Source organism: Saccopteryx bilineata, chromosome 3 (genome assembly GCF_036850765.1).
Source record: "Saccopteryx bilineata isolate mSacBil1 chromosome 3, mSacBil1_pri_phased_curated, whole genome shotgun sequence".
Classification (NCBI taxonomy): domain Eukaryota; kingdom Metazoa; phylum Chordata; class Mammalia; order Chiroptera; family Emballonuridae; genus Saccopteryx; species Saccopteryx bilineata.
This window is the reverse complement of record NC_089492.1, coordinates 203,268,078-203,285,315: the sequence shown is the minus strand read 5'-3', so window position 1 is coordinate 203,285,315 and position 17,238 is coordinate 203,268,078. Positions and strand designations below refer to the sequence as shown.

Here is a 17,238-nt window from a genome sequence, read left to right as displayed (position 1 = left end):
CTTTTCGAATTAGTGGTTTTGTGTTCTCAGATAAATATCCATAAGTGAAATTGCTGGGTCATATGGCAGTTTTATTTTTTAATTTTTTTGAGGAACCTCCCTACTCTTTCCTATAGTGAGTATACCAGCTTACAACACCTCCAACAGTGCACAAGGAGTTCCTTTTCTCCACATCCTTGACAACACAGTTACTTGTTGACTTTATGATGATAGCCATACTGATGGTTGTGAAGCGGTATCTCATTGTGGTTTTGACTTGCATTTCTCTGATAATTAGTAATGTTGAGTATCTTTTCATTCATCTGTTGGCATCTATATGTCCTTTTTAATGATACATCTATTTAGGCTCTCTGCCCACTTTATTTTGGGTTTTTGCAGGTTTTTTTTTATGTTGAGTTATATGAATTCGTTATATTTTTGGATATTAACCCCTTAATTGGATACATCATTTGTGAATATATTTTCCCATTCAGTAGACTGTCTTTTCATTTTGTTAATGGTTTCCTTTGCTCTGTGAATATTTTTAGTTTGATGTAGTTCTGTTTGTTTATTTTTGCTTTTGTTGACCTTGTCCTAGGATACATATTGAAATGATATTGCTAAGACCAATGTCAAAAAGTTTACTGGCTATGTTTTCTTCTAGGAGTTTTATGGCTTTGGGTCCTACATTTAAGTCTTTTTTTTTTTAAAGTTAGTGAACTCAAATTTTATTCATCATAAAATTTATACAACTCTTTATCAGTGTCAAAACTCCCCTCCATTAACTTGTCCTCATCTGTATCTGATGATGAATCACTGTCTTCAACAAGTGCAAAAACAAGCATGAAAAAGCGAGAAATGCAAGTAAAAAAAATCTACAACCACTGTATAAGATGCACCAAGTTGTTTTTTGTTGTTGTTTTTTAATAAATTTTTATTAATGTTAATGGGGTGACATTAATAAATCAGGGTACACATATTCAAAGAAAACATGTCCAGGTTATCTTGTCATTCAATTATGTTGCATACCCATCACCCAGAGTCAGATTGTCCTCCGTCACCCTCTATCTAGTTTTCTTTGTGCCCCTCCCCCTCCTCCGTCCCCTCTCCTTCTTTCCCTCCCACATCCTCCCTCCCCCCACCCCTGGTAACCACCACACTCTTGTCCATGTCTCTTAGTCTCGTTTTTATGTCCCACCAATGTATGGAATCATGTAGTTCTTGTTTTTTTCTGATTTACTTATTTCACTCCGTATAATGTTATCAAGTTCCCATCATTTTGTTGTAAATGATCCGATGTCATCATTTCTTATGGCTGAGTAGTATTCCATAGTGTATATGTGCCACATCTTCTTTATCCAGTCTTCTATTGAAGGGCTTTTTGGTTATTTCCATGTCTTGGCCACTGTGAACAATGCTGCAATGAACATGGGGCTGCATGTGTCTTTACGTATCAATGTTTCTGAGTTTTGGGGCTATATACCCAGTATGGGGATTGCTGGGTCATAAGGTAGTTCTATTTTCAGTTTTTTGAGGAACTACCATACTTTCTTCCATAATGGTTGTACTACTTTACAGTCCCACCAACAGTGAATGAGAGTTCCTTTTTCTCCACAGTCTCTCCAACACTTGCTATTACCTGTCTTGTTGATAATAGCTAATCTAACAGGTGTGAGGTGGTATCTCATTGCAGTTTTGATTTGCATTTCTCTAATAACTAATGAAGATGAGCATCTTTTCATATATCTGTTGGCCATTTGTATTTCTTCCTTGGAAAAGTGTCTGTTCATGTCCTCTTCCCATTTTTTATTGTATTGTTTGTTTGTTTGTTGTTGAGTTTTATGAGTTCTTTGTACATTTTGGATATTAGGCCCTTATCTGAGCTGTTGTTTGAAAATATCATTTCCCATTTAGTTGGCTGTCTGTTTATTTTGTTGTCAGTTTCTCTTGCTGAGCAAAAACTGTTTAGTCTGATGTACTCCCATTCATTTATCATTGCCTTCACTTCTCTTGCCATTGGAGTCAAATTCATAAAATGCTCTTTAAAACCCAGGTCCATGAGTTTAGTACTTATGTCTTCTTCTATGTACTTAATTGTTTCAGGTCTTATGTTTAGATCTTTGATCCATTTTAAGTGAATTTTAGTACAAAGGGAGAAACTGTAGTCCAGTTTCATTCTTTTGCATGTGGCTTTCCAGTTTTCCCAGCACCATTTGTTGAAGAGGCTTTCTTTTCTCCATTGTGTATTGTTGGCCCCTTAATCAAAAATTATTTGACCATATATATGTGGTTTTATTTCTGTGCTTTCTATTCTGTTCCATTGGTCTGAATGTCTATTTTTCTGCCAATACCATGCTGTTTTGATTGTCCTTGCCCTATAATATAGTTTGAAGTCAGATATTGTAATGCTCCCAGCTTCATTCTATTTCCTTAGGATTGCTTTGGCTATTCGGGGATTTTTATAGTTCCATATAAATCTGATGACTTTTTGTTCCATTTCTTTAAAAAATGTCATCGGAATTTTGATGGGAATTGCATTAAATTTATAAATTGCTTTGGGTAATATGGCCATTTTGATTATATTTATTCTTCCTATCCAAGAACAAGGAATATTTTTCCTTCTCATTGTGTCTTTTTCGATTTCTCTAAACAATGCTTTGTAGTTTTTGTTATATAGGTCCTTTACATTCTTTGTTATGTTTATTCCTAGGTATTTTATTTTTTTATTGCAATTGTGAAGGGGATTATTTTTTTGAGTTTGTTTTCTAATATTTCATTGTTGGCATATAGAAAGGCTATGGACTTTTGTATGTTAATTTTGTATTCTGTGACCTTACTGTATTGGTTTATTGTTTCTATTAATCTCTTTGTGGAGTCCTTCGGGTTTTCAATGTATAGGATCATATCATCTGCAAAAAGTGAAACCTTTACTTCTTCTTTTCCGATATGGATGGCTTTTATTTGTTTCTCTTGTCTGATTGCTCTGGCCAGAACTTCTAGCACCACATTAAATAAGAGTGGAGAGAGTGGACAACCTTGTCTTGTTCCTGATTTAAGGTGGAAAGTCCTTAATTTTATGCCATTTAATATGATGTTGGCTGATGGTTTATCATATATGGCCTTTATCATGTTGAGATATTTTCCTTCTATACCCATTTTGTTGAGTGTCTTAAACATAAAGTTGTGTTGTATTTTATCAAATGCCTTTTCTGCATCTATTGATAAGATCATGTGGTTTTTGTTCTTTGTTTTGTTGATACAGTGTATTACGTTCACTGTTTTACGTATGTTGAACCATCCTTGAGATTCTGGGATGAATCCCACTTGATCATGATGTATTATTTTTTTAATATGTTGTTGTATTTGATTTGCCAGTATTTTGTTTAGTATTTTAGCATCTGTATTCATTAGAGATATTGGTCTGTAGTTTTCTTTTTTTTGTGCCGTCCTTGCCAGGTTTCGGTATGAGTGTTATGTTGGCCTCATAAAATGTGTTTGGAAGTCTTGCTTCTTCTTCAATTTTTTGGAAGACTTTGAGTAGAATAGGAACCAAGTCTTCTTTGAATGTTTGATAGAATTCACTAGTATAACCGTCTGGGCCTGGACTTTTATTTTTGGGGAGGTTTTTAATAGTTTTTTCTATTTCCTCTCTGCTAATTGGTCTGTTTAGGTTTTCTGCTTCTTCATGAATCAGTCTAGGAAGGTTGTATTGTTCTAGGAATTTATCCATTTCTTCTAGATTGTTGAATTTGGTGGCAAATAGTTTTTCATAGTATTCTACAATAATTCTTTGTATATCTATGATGTCTGTGGTGATTTCTCCTCTTTCATTTTGGATTTTATTTATAGGAGTCCTTTCTCTTTTTTCCTTGGTGAGTCTTGCCAAGGGTTTGTCAATTTTGTTGATCTTTTCAAAGAACCAGCTCCTTGTTTTATTGATTTTTTCTATAGTTTTTCTGTTCTCTATTTCATTTATTTCTGCTCTGATTTTTATTATCTCCTTTCTTCAGCTCATTTTGGGTTGTCTTTGTTCTTCTTTTTCCAGTTCATTAAGGTGTGAAGTTAAGTGGTTCATTTGGCTCTCTCTTGTTTGTTTATATAAGCCGAAGTGATATGAACTTCCCTCTTATTACTGCTTTTGCTGCATCCCAGAGATTCTGCTGTCATATTGTCATTTTCATTTGTCTGTATATATCTTTTGATCTCAGTGCTTATTTCTTCTTTGACCCATTCATTTTTTAAAACTATGTTGTTTAGTTTCCACATTTTTGTGGGTTTTTTTTCCTCTTTTTTGCAGTTGAATTCTAGTTTCAAGGCTTTATGATCAGAAAATATGCTTGGTACAATTTCAATTTTTCTGAATTTGCTGATGTTATCTTTGTGGCCCAACATATGTTCAATTCTTGAGAATGTTCCATGTACACTACAGAAAAATGTATTCTCTGTCGCTTTGGGATGAAATGTCCTGTAGATGTCTATCATATCCAGATGCTCTAGTGTTTCATTTAAGGCCAATATGTCTTTATTGATTCTCTGTTTGGATGACTGATCTAGAGCCGTCAGAGGTGTATTGAGGTCTCCAAGTATGATTGTATTTTTTTTTGTATGATTGTATTTTTATCAGGTTTTTTTTTAGGTCAATAAGTAGCTGTCTTATATATTTTGGTGGTCAGTGGTGTATTGAGGTCTCCAAGCATGATTGTATTTTTATCAGTTTTTTTTTTTTTAGGTCAATAAGTAGCTGTCTTATATATTTTGGTGGTCAGCAGTGTATTGAGGTCTCCAAGTATGATTGTATTTTTATCAGTTTTTTTTTTTTTAGGTCAATAAGTAGCTGTCTTATATATTTTGGTGCTCCTTGGTTTGGTGCACATATATTAAGGATTGTTATGCCTTCTTGATTCAGTGTCCCCTTAATCATTACGAAATGACCATTTTTGTCTGAGTACTTTTTCTGTCTTGTAGTCAGCATTATTAGATATGAGTATTGTTACACCTGCTTTTTTTTGGATGTTATTTGCTTGGAGTATTGTTTTCCAGCCTTTCACTTTGAATTTGTTTTTATCCTTGTTGCTTTGATGTGTTTTTTGTAGGCAGCATATAGTTGGATTTTCTTTTTTAATCCATTCGGCTACTCTGTATCTTTTTATTGGTAACTTTAATCCATTTACATTTAGTGTAATTATTGACACTTGTGGGTTCCCTATTGCCATTTTATAAATTGCTTTCTGTTAGTTTTGTATCTTGTTTCATTCTTCTCTTTTGTTTTTCTATCATTTGGTTTTTTTTGTTTGTATTCCACACTTCTTTTTTCTGTTGCTACCTTTTTCAAGTCATGTGCTTCTGTGGTGGTTTTTTCAAGTGTGGTTACCATTAAGTATTGAAAAGGGTTACCTACGATATTCATTGTAGTACCCTATCTTATGAGTGTTTCTGCGCTTCATCGTCCTTTGCTACTGCTAATCTCCGTCCTCTCCCCCTCTTTTTTTTTTCTTTTGTTGTCACAGTTTTAAATTTGGTTTTATTGTGTTCTTGGTAGAGCTGTTACTTGTGGTTTTGTTTTGTTTTGTTCTTTGAATCTGGTTGGAAATCCCCCTTTAGTATTTTCTGGAGCGGGGACTTTCTGATGATAAATTCTCTCATCTTTTCTGTATTTGTGAATGTTTTTATTTCTCCTTCATACTTGAAGGATAGCTTTGATGGGTATAGTATTCTTGGCTGAAAGTTCCTCTCTTTCAGGGCTTTAAATATTGGGGTCCACTCTCTTCTAGCTTGTAGAGTTTCTGCTGATAAATCGGATGATAATATAATAGGCCTTCCTTTATATGTTGTATTCTTCTTTTCCCTGGCTGCCTTGATAATTTTTTCTTTGTCGTTGGTTTGTGCCATCTTCATTATGATGTGCCTTGGAGTAGGTTTGTTGTGGTTAAGAAAACTCGGTGTTCTGTTTGCTTCTTGAATTTGAGGCTTTAGTTCTTTCCACAGGCTTGGGAAGTTCTCGTCTATTATTTGTTTGAGTATATTCTCCATTCCATTTTCTCTCTCTTCTCCCTCTGATATACCTATTATTCTTATGTTATTCTTTTTGATGGAGTCAGACAATTCCTGTAGGGTTTTCTCATTTTTTATTTTTATTTTTGAGTCTCTTTCTTCTTCTCTCTGTTGTGCCTCAAGTTGCTTGTTTTCTATTTTACTAATCCTCTCTTTTATCTGGCCTGTTCTATTAGCTAAGCTTGTTACCTCATTTTTTAGCTTGTGAATTGAGTTTTTCATTTCTGTTTGATTTGTTTTTATAGTTTCAGTTTCCTTGGTAATATATTCTTCGTGTTCATTGAGTTGTTTTCTGAGGTCCCTAAATTGCCTTTCTGTGTTTTCTTGTATATCTCTGAGTATTTTTAGGATTTAAATTTTAAATTCTCTGTCATTTAGCTCCAAGTTTTCCAATATATTAAATTTTTTCTCCATAGATTTTTTCCACATCTATTTGTGTTACCTCTCTATCTTTTGTATCCATGATATTCGATTTCCTTTTTCTTAATGGCATCTGAGGGTGGTCTTGTTGATAGCACTAATGAGAATTAATAAAGAATAAAAAGTAAAAAAAAATGGAAAAAATTTGGAAAAAAACCCCACAAAAACCCCCAATAATAATTTATTATTTTCCCCCCTTTTCTATCTTCTCTTCCCCTTCTCTCCTCTCCTCCTTATTTAAGTATCATGATGACCTCTGAATTATATTATGCTAAATGGAACAAAAACTGCCTACCACGAAGGGCCTGAGTTTGGGGGAAGTGTTCAAGGGGCAAAAAATGAAGTAGGGACCTAAAAAATGCAAAAAAGGAAAAAATTATTGTCTAGTATAAAATGATTTGCTTGTATGTGATGTTCGACTAAGAGATATAATGAAAGGGATAAGAGGGAAATAGAAAAAAGGAGAAAAAAAACTATTGTATTAAGTAGAGCAAAGACTAAATAGAATGGAAATCCTGGGTTGGGAGGAATGCTAATGAGTTAAAAAGCGTAAAAAGCACCCAAAATGCCACAAAAAAAAATCCTTGAGTCCCAAATTAAGTAATTTGTTCGTGATTGAGGATTGAATGAGAGGAAAAGTAAAAGGAGAAAAGAAGAAACTAATAGAAAGGGAGAAATAAGAAAAAGGGGAAAAAGAAAGTAAGAAAAAATAGGAAAAGAAAAAAACAAAAAGAGAGAGAGAGACAGTTAAGGATTTTGGAGTGTAGCTCTCATGGAGAGTAAGGAAGAAGAAAAGAAATAAAATGTAACACTTATGGGTAGTATAGTTCAAGAAAAGGGAAGAATAAGATGGGCAGAGAATAAAAGGACCAAGGTGGAGGAAATAGAAATAATAATAATAAAGGCATGAAGATAAAAGTAACAAAAAAACCAGTGGAACAAATTATAAAGTCTGTGGATTTTTCTTTTTCTTTTTCTTTTTCTTTTTTGTATTTTTCTGAAGCTGGAAACGGGGAGAGACAGACAGACTCCCACATGCGCCCGACCAGGATCCACCTGGCACGCCCACCAGGGGCCACGCTCTGCCCACCAGGGGGTGATACTCTGCCCCTCCGGGGTGTCGCTCTGCCACAACCAGAGCCCCTCTAGCGCCTGGGGAAGAGGCCAAGGAGCCATCCCCAGCGCCTGGGCCATCTTTGCTCCAATGGAGCCTTGGCTGCGGGAGGGGAAGAGAGAGACAGAGAGGAAGGGGGGGGGAGTGGAGAAGCAAATGGGTGCTTCTCCTATGTGCCCTGGCTGGGAATCGAACCCGGGTTCCCCGCACGCCAGGCTGACGCTCTACCGCTGAGCCAACCGGCCAGGGCCAGTGGATTTTTCTTGATTTTGAGAGGTTAACTTCTTCCTTTTTTTTACTCTCCCTCTTCCTGGTCGGTGACTCTGTACCCCAGGCTCTGCCCCTGTGTCACGTTTAGGTAGGGATTTGCAGTTGATGAGATTCTATGGCAATGTCATATAGTTGGCTTCAGTCTCATTGGTAATCAAGGCTTGTTAGCATTTGCAGGCTCTGACAATGAGAGAGTCTGTTTTCCTGGAGCCTCTCTCCTAGTCTCCCCTTCCTGAATTAGCAGCCTGGTGATCCAGCTATGAGGCTGCCGCTTCCTCTGCCTGGGGAGTAAGAGGATCCAAGAGCTGGCAAATCCCCACTCTAACCCCACTTACTGCAGGGCTCTGGGTAAGGCTCTGGCAGTTAGAGCCGCCAACGTAGTCAGGCGGGGCTGGGAGCCAATTGCTCTCAAGGTGACTTTCTTTTTTTTTTTTTTTTAATAAACTTTTATTAATGGTAATGGGACGACATTAATAAATCATGGTACATATATTCAAAGAAAACATGTCTAGGTTATTTTGTCATCAAATTATGTTGCAAACCCCTCGCCCAAAGTCAGATTGTCCTCCGTCACCCTCTATCTAGTTCTCTGTGCCCCTCCCCCTCCCCCTAACACTCTCCCTCCCTCCCTCCCATGTCCTTCCTCCACCCCCACCCTTGGTAACCACCACACTCTTGTCCATGTCTCTTAGTCTCATTTTTATGTTCCACCAATGTATGGAATCATGTAGTTCTTGTTTTTTTCTGATTTACTTATTTCACTCTTTATAATGTTATCAAGATCCCACCATTTTGCTGTAAATGATCTGATGTCATCATTTCTTATGGCTGAGTAGTATTCCATAGTGTATATGTGCCACATCTTCTTTATCCAGTCTTCTATTGAAGGGCTTTTTGGTTGTTTCCATGTCTTGGCCACTGTGAACAGTGCTGCAATGAACATGGGGCTACATGTGTCTTCACGTATCAATGTTTCTGAGGTTTTGGGGTATATACCCAGTAGAGGGATTGCTGGGTCATAAGGTAGTTCTATTTGCAGTTTTTTGAGGAACCACCATACTTTCCTCCATAATGGTTGTACTACTTTACAGTCCCACCAACAGTGAATGAGGGTTCCTTTTTCTCCACAGCCTCTCCAACATTTGCTATTACCCGTCTTGTTGATAATAGCTAATCTAACAGGAGTGAGGTGGTATCTCATTGTAGTTTTGATTTGCATTTCTCTAATAACTAATGAAGCTGAGCATCTTTTCATATATCTGTTGGCCATTTGTATCTCTTCCTGGGAGAAGTGTCTGTTCATGTCCTCTTCCCATTTTTTTATTGGATTGTTTGTTTGTTTGTTGTTGAGTTTTATGAGTTCTTTGTAAATTTTGGATATTAGGCCCTTATCTGAGCTGTCGTTTGAAAATATCATTTCCCATTTAGTTGGCTGTCTGTTTATTTTGATATCAGTTTCTCTTGCTGAGCAAAAACTTTTAATTCTGATGTAGTCCCATTCATTTATCTTTGCCTTCACTTCTCTTGCCATTGGAGTCAAGTTCATAAAATGTTCTTTAAAACCCAGGTCCATGATTTTAGTACCTATGTCTTCTTCTATGTACTTTATTGTTTCAGGTCTTATATTTAGGTCTTTGATCCATTTTGAATTAATTTTAGTACACGGGGACAGGCTGTAGTCGAGTTTCATTCTTTTGCATGTGGCTTTCCAGTTTTCCCAACACCATTTGTTGAAGAGACTTTCTTTTCTCCATTGTGTGTTGTTGGCCCCTTTATCAAAGATTATTTGACCATATATATGTGGTTTTATTTCTGGGCTTTCTATTCTGTTCCATTGGTCTGAGTGTCTATTTTTTTGCCAATACCATGCTGTTTTGATTATCGTGGTCCTATAATATAGTTTAAAGTCAGGTATTGTAATGCCCCCAGCTTCATTCTTTTTCCTTAGGATTGTTTTGGCTATTCGGGGTTTTTTATAGTTCCATATAAATCTGATGATTTTTTGTTCCATTTCTTTAAAAAATCTCATAGGGATTTTGATGGGAATTGCATTAAATTTGTATATTGCTTTGGGTAATATGGCCATTTTGATTATATTTATTCTTCCTATCCAAGAACAAGGAATATTTTTCCATCTCATTGTATCTTTTTCGATTTCCCTTAACAATGCTTTGTAATTTTCATTATATAGGTCCTTTATGTTCTTTGTTATATTTATTCCTAGGTATTTTATTTTTTTTGTTGCAATCGTGAAGGGGATTATTTTTTTGAGTTCGTTTTCTAATATTTCATTGTTGGCATATAGAAAGGCTATGGACTTTTGTATGTTAATTTTGTATCCTGCGACCTTACTGTATTGGTTTATTGTTTCTAATAATCTTTTTGTGGAGTCCTTCGGGTTTTCGATGTATAGGATCATATCATCAGTAAAAAGTGATAGCTTTACTTCTTCTTTTCCGATATGGATGCCTTTTATTTCTTTGTCTTGTCTGATTGCTCTGGCCAGAACTTCTAGCACCACGTTGAATAAGAGTGGAGAGAGTGGACAACCCTGTCTTGTTCCTGATTTAAGGTAGAAAGTCCTCAGTTTTATGCCGTTTAATAGGATGTTGGCTGATGGTTTATCATATATGGCCTTTATCATGTTGAGATATTTTCCTTCTATACCCATTTTGTTGAGAGTCTTAAACATAAAATTGTGTTGTATTTTATCAAAAGCCTTTTCTGCATCTATTGATAAGATCATGTGGTTTTTGTTCTTTGTTTTGTTGATATGGTGTATTACGTTAACCGTTTTGCGTATGTTGAACCATCCTTGAGATTCTGGAATGAATCCCACTTGATCATGATGTATTATTTTTTTAATATGTTGTTGTATTCGGTTTGCCAGTATTTTGTTTAGTATTTTAGCATCTGTATTCATTAGAGATATTGGTCTGTAGTTTTCTTTCTTTGTGCCATCCTTGCCAGGTTTTGGTATGAGGGTTATGTTGGCCTCATAAAATGTGTTTGGAAGTATTGCTTCTTCTTCAATTTTTTGGAAGACTTTGAGTAGAATAGGAACCAAGTCTTCTTTGAATGTTTGATAGAATTCACTAGTATAACCGTCTGGGCCTGGACTTTTATTTTTGGGGAGATTTTTAATAGTTTTTTCTATTTCCTCCCTGCTGATTGGTCTGTTTAGGCTTTCTGCTTCTTCATGACTCAGTCTAGGAAGGTTGTATTGTTCTAGGAATTTATCCATTTCTTCTAGATTGTTGTATTTGGTGGCATATAATTTTTCATAGTATTCTACAATAATTCTTTGTATATCTGTGATGTCTGTGGTGATCTCTCCTCTTTCATTTTGGATTTTATTTATTTGAGTCCTGTGTCTTTTTTCCTTGGTGAGCCTTGCCAAGGGTTTGTCAATTTTGTTGATCTTTTCAAAGAACCAGCTCCTTGTTTTATTGATTTTTTCTATAGTTTTTCTGTTCTCTATTTCATTTATTTCTGCTCTGATTTTTATTATCTCCTTTCTTTGGCTGGTTTTGGGTTGTCTTTGTTCTTCTTTTTCTAGTTCCTTAAGGTGTGAAGTTAAGTGGTTTACTTCGGCTCTCTCTTGTTTGTTCATATAGGCCTGAAGTGATATGAACTTTCCTCTTATTACTCCTTTTGCTGCATCCCAGAGATTCTGATATGTCGTATTTTCATTTTCATTTGTCTGTATATATCTTTTGATTTCTGTGCTTATTTCTTCTTTGACCCATTCATTTTTTAGAAGTATGTTGTTTACTTTCCACATTTTTGTGGGTTTTTCCCCCTCTTTTTTGCAGTTGAATTCTAGTTTCAAGGCTTTATGATCAGAAAATATGCTTGGTACAATTTCAATTTTTCTAAATTTGCTGATATTGTCTTTGTGGCCCAACATATGGTCAATTCTTGAGAATGTTCCATGTACACTACAGAAAAATGTATACTCTGTCGCTTTGGGATGAAGTGTCCTGTAGATGTCTGTCATATCCAGGTGTTCTAGTATTTCGTTTAAGGCCACTATATCTTTATTGATTCTCTGTTTGGATGACCGATCTAGAGCCGTCAGCGGTGTATTGAGGTCTCCAAGTATGATTGTATTTTTGTTAGTTTTTGTTTTAAGGTCAATAAGTAGCTGTCTTATATATTTTGGTGCTCCTTGGTTTGGTGCATATATATTAAGGATTGTTATGTCTTCTTGATTCAACTTCCTCTTAATCATTATGTAATGACCATTTTTGTCTCTGAGTACTTTTTCTGTCTTGTAGTCAGCATTATTAGATATGAGTATTGCTACGCCTGCTTTTTTTTGGGTGTTGTTTGCTTGGAGTATTGTTTTCCAGCCTTTCACTTTGAATTTGTTTTTATCCTTGTTGCTTAGATGTGTTTCTTGTAGGCAGCATATAGTTGGATTTTCTTTTTTAATCCATTCTGCTACTCTGTGTCTTTTTATTGGCAAGTTTAATCCATTTACATTTAGTGTAATTATTGACACTTGTGGGTTCCCTACTGCCATTTTATAAATTGCTTTCTGTTAGTTTTGTATCTAGTTTGATTCTTCTCTTTTGTTTTTCTATCATTTGTTTTTGTTTGTTTGTGTTCCATACTTCTTTCCTCTGTTGCTACCTTTTTTAAGTCAAGTGTTTTTGTGGTGGTTTTTTTAAGGGTGGTTACCATTAAGTAATGAAAAGGGTACCTACCATATTCATTGTAGTACCCTATCTTATAAGTATTTCTGCACTTCATCATCCTTTGCTACTGTTAATCTCCATCCTCTCCCCCCTTTTTTTCCTTTGTTGTCACAGTTTAAGTTTGGTTTTATTGTGTTCTTGGTGGAGCTGTTACTTGTGGTGTTGTTTTCTTTTGTTCTTTGAATCTGGTTGGAAAACCCCCTTTAGTATTTCCTGGAGTGGGGGCTTTCTGTTGATAAATTCTCTCATCTTTTCTGTATTTGTGAATGTTTTTATATCTCCTTCATACTTGAAGGATAGCTTTGATGGGTATAGTATTCTTGGCTGAAAGTTCCTCTCTTTCAGGGCTTTAAATATTGGGGTCCACTCTCTTCTAGCTTGTAGAGTTTCTGCTGAGAAATCTGATGATAATCTAATAGGCCTTCCTTTATATGTTGTACTCTTCTTTTCCCTGGCTGCTTTGAGAATTTTTTCTTTGTCATTGGTTTGTGTCATCTTTATTATGATGTGCCTTGGAGTGGGTTTGTTGGGGTTAAGAAAACTTGGTGTTCTGTTTGCTTCTTGAATTTGAGGCTTTAGTTCCTTCCACAGGCTTGGGAAGTTCTCGTGTATTATTTGTTTGAGTATATTCTCCATTCCATTTTCTTTCTCTTCTCCCTCTGATATACCTATTATTCTTATGTTATTCTTTCTGATGGAGTCAGACAATTCCTGTAGGGCTTTCTCGTTTTTTATTATTTTTGAGTCTCTTTCTTCTTCTCTCTGTTGTGCCTCAAGTTGTTTGTCTTCTATTTCACTAATCCTATCTTCAATCTGGGCTGTTCTGTTAGCTAAGCTTGTTACCTCGTTTTTCAGCTCGTGAATTGAGTTTTTCAATTCTGTTTGATTTGTTTTTATAGTTTCAATTTCCTTGGTAATATATTCTTTGTGTTCATTGAGTTGTTTTCTGATCTCCCTATATTGCCTTTCTGTGTTTTCTTGTATACCTCTGAGTATTTTTAAGATTTCTATTTTAAATTCTCTGTCATTTAGCTCCAAGGCTTCCAATATGTTAAGTCTTTTCTCCATAGATTTTTCCACATCTATTTGTGTTACCTCTCTTTCTTTTGTATCCATAATATTCGATTTCCTCTTTCTTATTGGCATCTGAGGGTGGTCTTATTGATAGCACTAATTAGAATTAATAAAGAGTAAAAAGTGAAAAAAAAAAAAAAAGAAAAAAAAAAAAAGGTAAAACACCCCACAAAAAAAAAAAACAGTAATAATTTATTATTTCCCCCTTTTTTTCTCTCTTCTCTTTCCCTCCTCTCCCCTCCTCAGGGAAATATCGTGCCTATAATGGAGGGCCTGATTTGGGGTGAAGAGTTCCAGGGGAAAAAAAAGGGAGTAGGGACCTACTAAATGCAAAAAAAAAAAAAAAAAAAGGAAGAAAATCTTAGACAAGCATAAGATGATTTGCTTGTAAGTGATGGTCAACTAAGAGATATAATGAGGGGGATAAGAGGGAACCAGAAAAAAGGACCAAAAAAGAATAATAAAGAAGAAAAAATAAAAATAATAAGTAAAAATCTGTTGTATTAAGTGGAGCGAAGACTAAATACAATGGAGACCTTGGGTTGGGAGGACCCAAAATGCCACAAAAATAAACAAACAAGAAAAAAAAAAAAACAAAAGCAAAAAAGAGAAATAAAGCCAAAAAATAGCCTTGAGTCCCAAATTAACTAATTTGTTCGTGATTGAGGATTATATGGGAGGAAAGTAAAATGAGAAAAGAAAAAACGTATAGAAAGGAAAAAATAAGAAAAAGAGAAAAACGAAGGAAGAAATAAAATAGGAAGAGAAAAAAACAAAATAAAGCAAGACAAAAAAAAAAAAGAGGAGAGAGTGAGAGTTAAGTGTTTTGGAGTATAACCTTAAAGGAGGGTGAGGATGAAGAAGAAAAATAAAATGCAACACTCATGGGTAGTGTAGTTCAAGAAAGGGGAAGCATAAGATGGGCAGAGAATAGAAGGACCGAGGTGGAGGAAATAAAGGCAAAAAGATAGAAGAAACAAACAACAACAACAACAACAAAAAATTAGTGGATCAAGTTGTAAAGTCTGTGGGTTTTTCTTGATTTTGAGAGGTTAACTTCTTCCTTTTTCTTTTCTCTCCCTCTTCCTGGTCGGTGACTCTGTACCCCAGGCTCTGCCCCTGTCACTCTTAGGTAGGGATTTGCAGTTGATGGGATTCTATGGCAATGTCATATAATTGGCTTTAGTCTTGCTGGAAGTAAAGGCTTGTTGGCGTTTGCAGGGTCCAACGATGAGAGAGTTTGCTTTCCTGGATTCTCTCTCCTAGTCCCCCCTTTCTGAATTAGCAGCCTGGTGATCCAGCTATAAGGCTGCAACTGCTTCTGCCACAGGCGCACTTCCTTGCGGTTTGAAAGAACGTCCCTGTGGTAGATTCCTCCACACCCTCGTCTCTCAGATTCAAGTGATAACAGTCCTTTCGCTATCAGTTTGTGTGGAACTCCGGAATGCTCCGAGGATAAATTTTTGTTTCTAGTTGATAAATTTGTTGTGATTTAGGGGAGAGCTGTCGGACGCGCTGATCACGGCGCCATTTCCGTGACGTCACTCCTCAAGGTGACTTTCAATGAACATCTAGGCCTGTTCAGCACGCCTAGCCCTCTGTGGGACCACTCTCCCCAGGCTTTCTGCACTTTGTAGCCTGTTTTGGCTGAGAAGAAGATGCCCTATTTACTGCCTGCAGTACAGGTCTTAACATCTGCCAAGTCCCTCTTTTTAGCGTATATTCCTGAGTATGACAGCTCTGTCAATCAGAAGTTGCCCCCTACCCTTTAGCAAGAGGCACTAAAGAATATCACGCCTCTTGTCTTGGATCCCTGAACTGAGAGAGATATTGTCAATTAGAGCCCCGCAGGTCAGTTGGGAGGTACGCAGACTGTGGGTTAAGGTAATTTCAGTGATTGGATCCACAGTTGTGCTCCAGGACAGACTGGAAGCTGCCCGCGCACCCCTCCCCTGATGCTTGATTGTTACCTTGAATGGCTGGGTGAGGTGTGAAGCGGAGAGAAGCTCGGGCATAGGGAAGTTCGCTTTGGCGCACTCCCTGCTTGCCACTGGTGGTTGGGGTGCTCTGGGCACGCCCACAGCTGGGGACGCTCGTGGCGCACCCGCGGCTGGGGACGCTCACGGTGTGTGGGTCACTGGGGACGCTCACGGTGTGCTGGTCTGCAGGGGTGTGGTTTTTTATGGTACACGGGCTGCCACTCCCGGAGTGCGGGCAGGCAGTTGCTCGTGTGGGTTGACTCACCACAGGCACACTCCCTCCTCGGCTTGAACGAACATCCGTCCATGCCGCAGTTAGCTTCCTCCACACCCTCAGCTCCCTCCCGATTCTCAGTTCCAAGTGAAAGCAGCCCTTTCACCTTCAGTGTGTGTGGAACTCCTGGATGCTCGAAGGATAGATTTTTCTGTCTCTAGTTGATGAATTTGTTGAAATTTTGGGGAGATCTGTCGGACGCATTGCTCATGGCGCCATTTCCATGACGTCACTCCCATTTAAGTCTTTAATCCACTTTTAAATTTATTTTTGTATTGGTATAAGAAAATAATCCAGTGTTATTTTTTTTCCATCTATATGTTCTATTTTCCCAAAACCATTTTCTAAAAAAACATTTACTTTTTCCCATTGTATAATCTTGTCTCTTTTGTCATATTTTAATTGACCATATACAGTAGGGGTTATTTCTGAACTTTTTATTCTATTCCATTGATCTATGTGTCTGTGTTTGTGGCAGTACCATAATTGTTTGATTATTGTATCTTTTGAGTATAATTTCAATTTAAGACACATGATAACTCCAGCTTTGTTCTTTTCTCCTGATGTTCTTTTTTCCTGAGGTAGCTTTGGCTATTTAGGGTCTTTTGTGTTCTATATAAGTTTTATAAATATTTGTTGTAGTTCTGAGAAGAATGCCTTTGGTCTTTTGATAGAGAGTTCACTGAATATGTATATTGCTTTGGGTAGTATGAGCATTTTAGCAATATTAATTCTTCCAATCCATAAGCACAGTCCTTCCATTTATTTTAATTCTCTTCAATTTCTTTCTTCAATGTCTTATAATTTTCAGAGTACAGATCTTTAACCTCTTTGGTTAAATTTATTCATAGCTGTGCTATTTTTTTATGCAATTGTAAATGGGATTGTTTTCTTAATTTTCCTTCTGATTGATTGTTATTAGTATATAGAAATGCAACAGATTTCTGTATATTAATCGTGTATCCTGCAACTTTACTGAATTAATTTATTAGATCTAATGGAATTCCTGAGCTCATTTTAAAAAGGTTTAAACCTCTGATAAACACTCAACTCTAAGATAGAAAATCCTTTGAGTATTTACTTACAGTCAAAAGCATTTTGTGCTGAACTCATTTTAGGCTTTGTAGCTCTAAATCCAGTGTTCAGAGTTACAAACCCCAATCCATGTTCTGCGAGAGAGCTTGCAGATAGTAGTTGTTTTCATCATTCCATTTATCAAGGAACTTGAGCCAGTTCATGAATGTAAACTATAGTCTTTCTGCTTAGTATCTTGTCCATGTTTTAGTTCTAAGAACACAACATTCTCAGCAGGTCTTAACATTTTTATGTTTACTTTTTTTCTGTTAAAATTATAGGAAAAATATGTATCACCCT

The 17,238-nt window shown here is 36.4% G+C and overlaps 1 protein-coding gene across 2 annotated transcripts in view; it reads right to left on the bottom strand.

The window, feature by feature from the left end:
* Nucleotides 1–17,238, bottom strand: part of LOC136330949 (guanylate-binding protein 6-like) — an 88,851-nt gene that overhangs the window by 10,957 nt on the left and 60,656 nt on the right. The window contains exon 12 of one of the 2 annotated variants that reach the window (XM_066268599.1): nt 6,462–6,547. The exons of the other annotated variant lie outside the window; for it this stretch is intronic. Coding sequence (XP_066124696.1) covers nt 6,477–6,547 — 71 coding nt within the window. The 3' untranslated portion in view covers nt 6,462–6,476. Of the gene's footprint in view, nt 1–6,461; nt 6,548–17,238 lie in introns of those variants that run through there. 2 annotated transcript variants of the gene reach the window in all.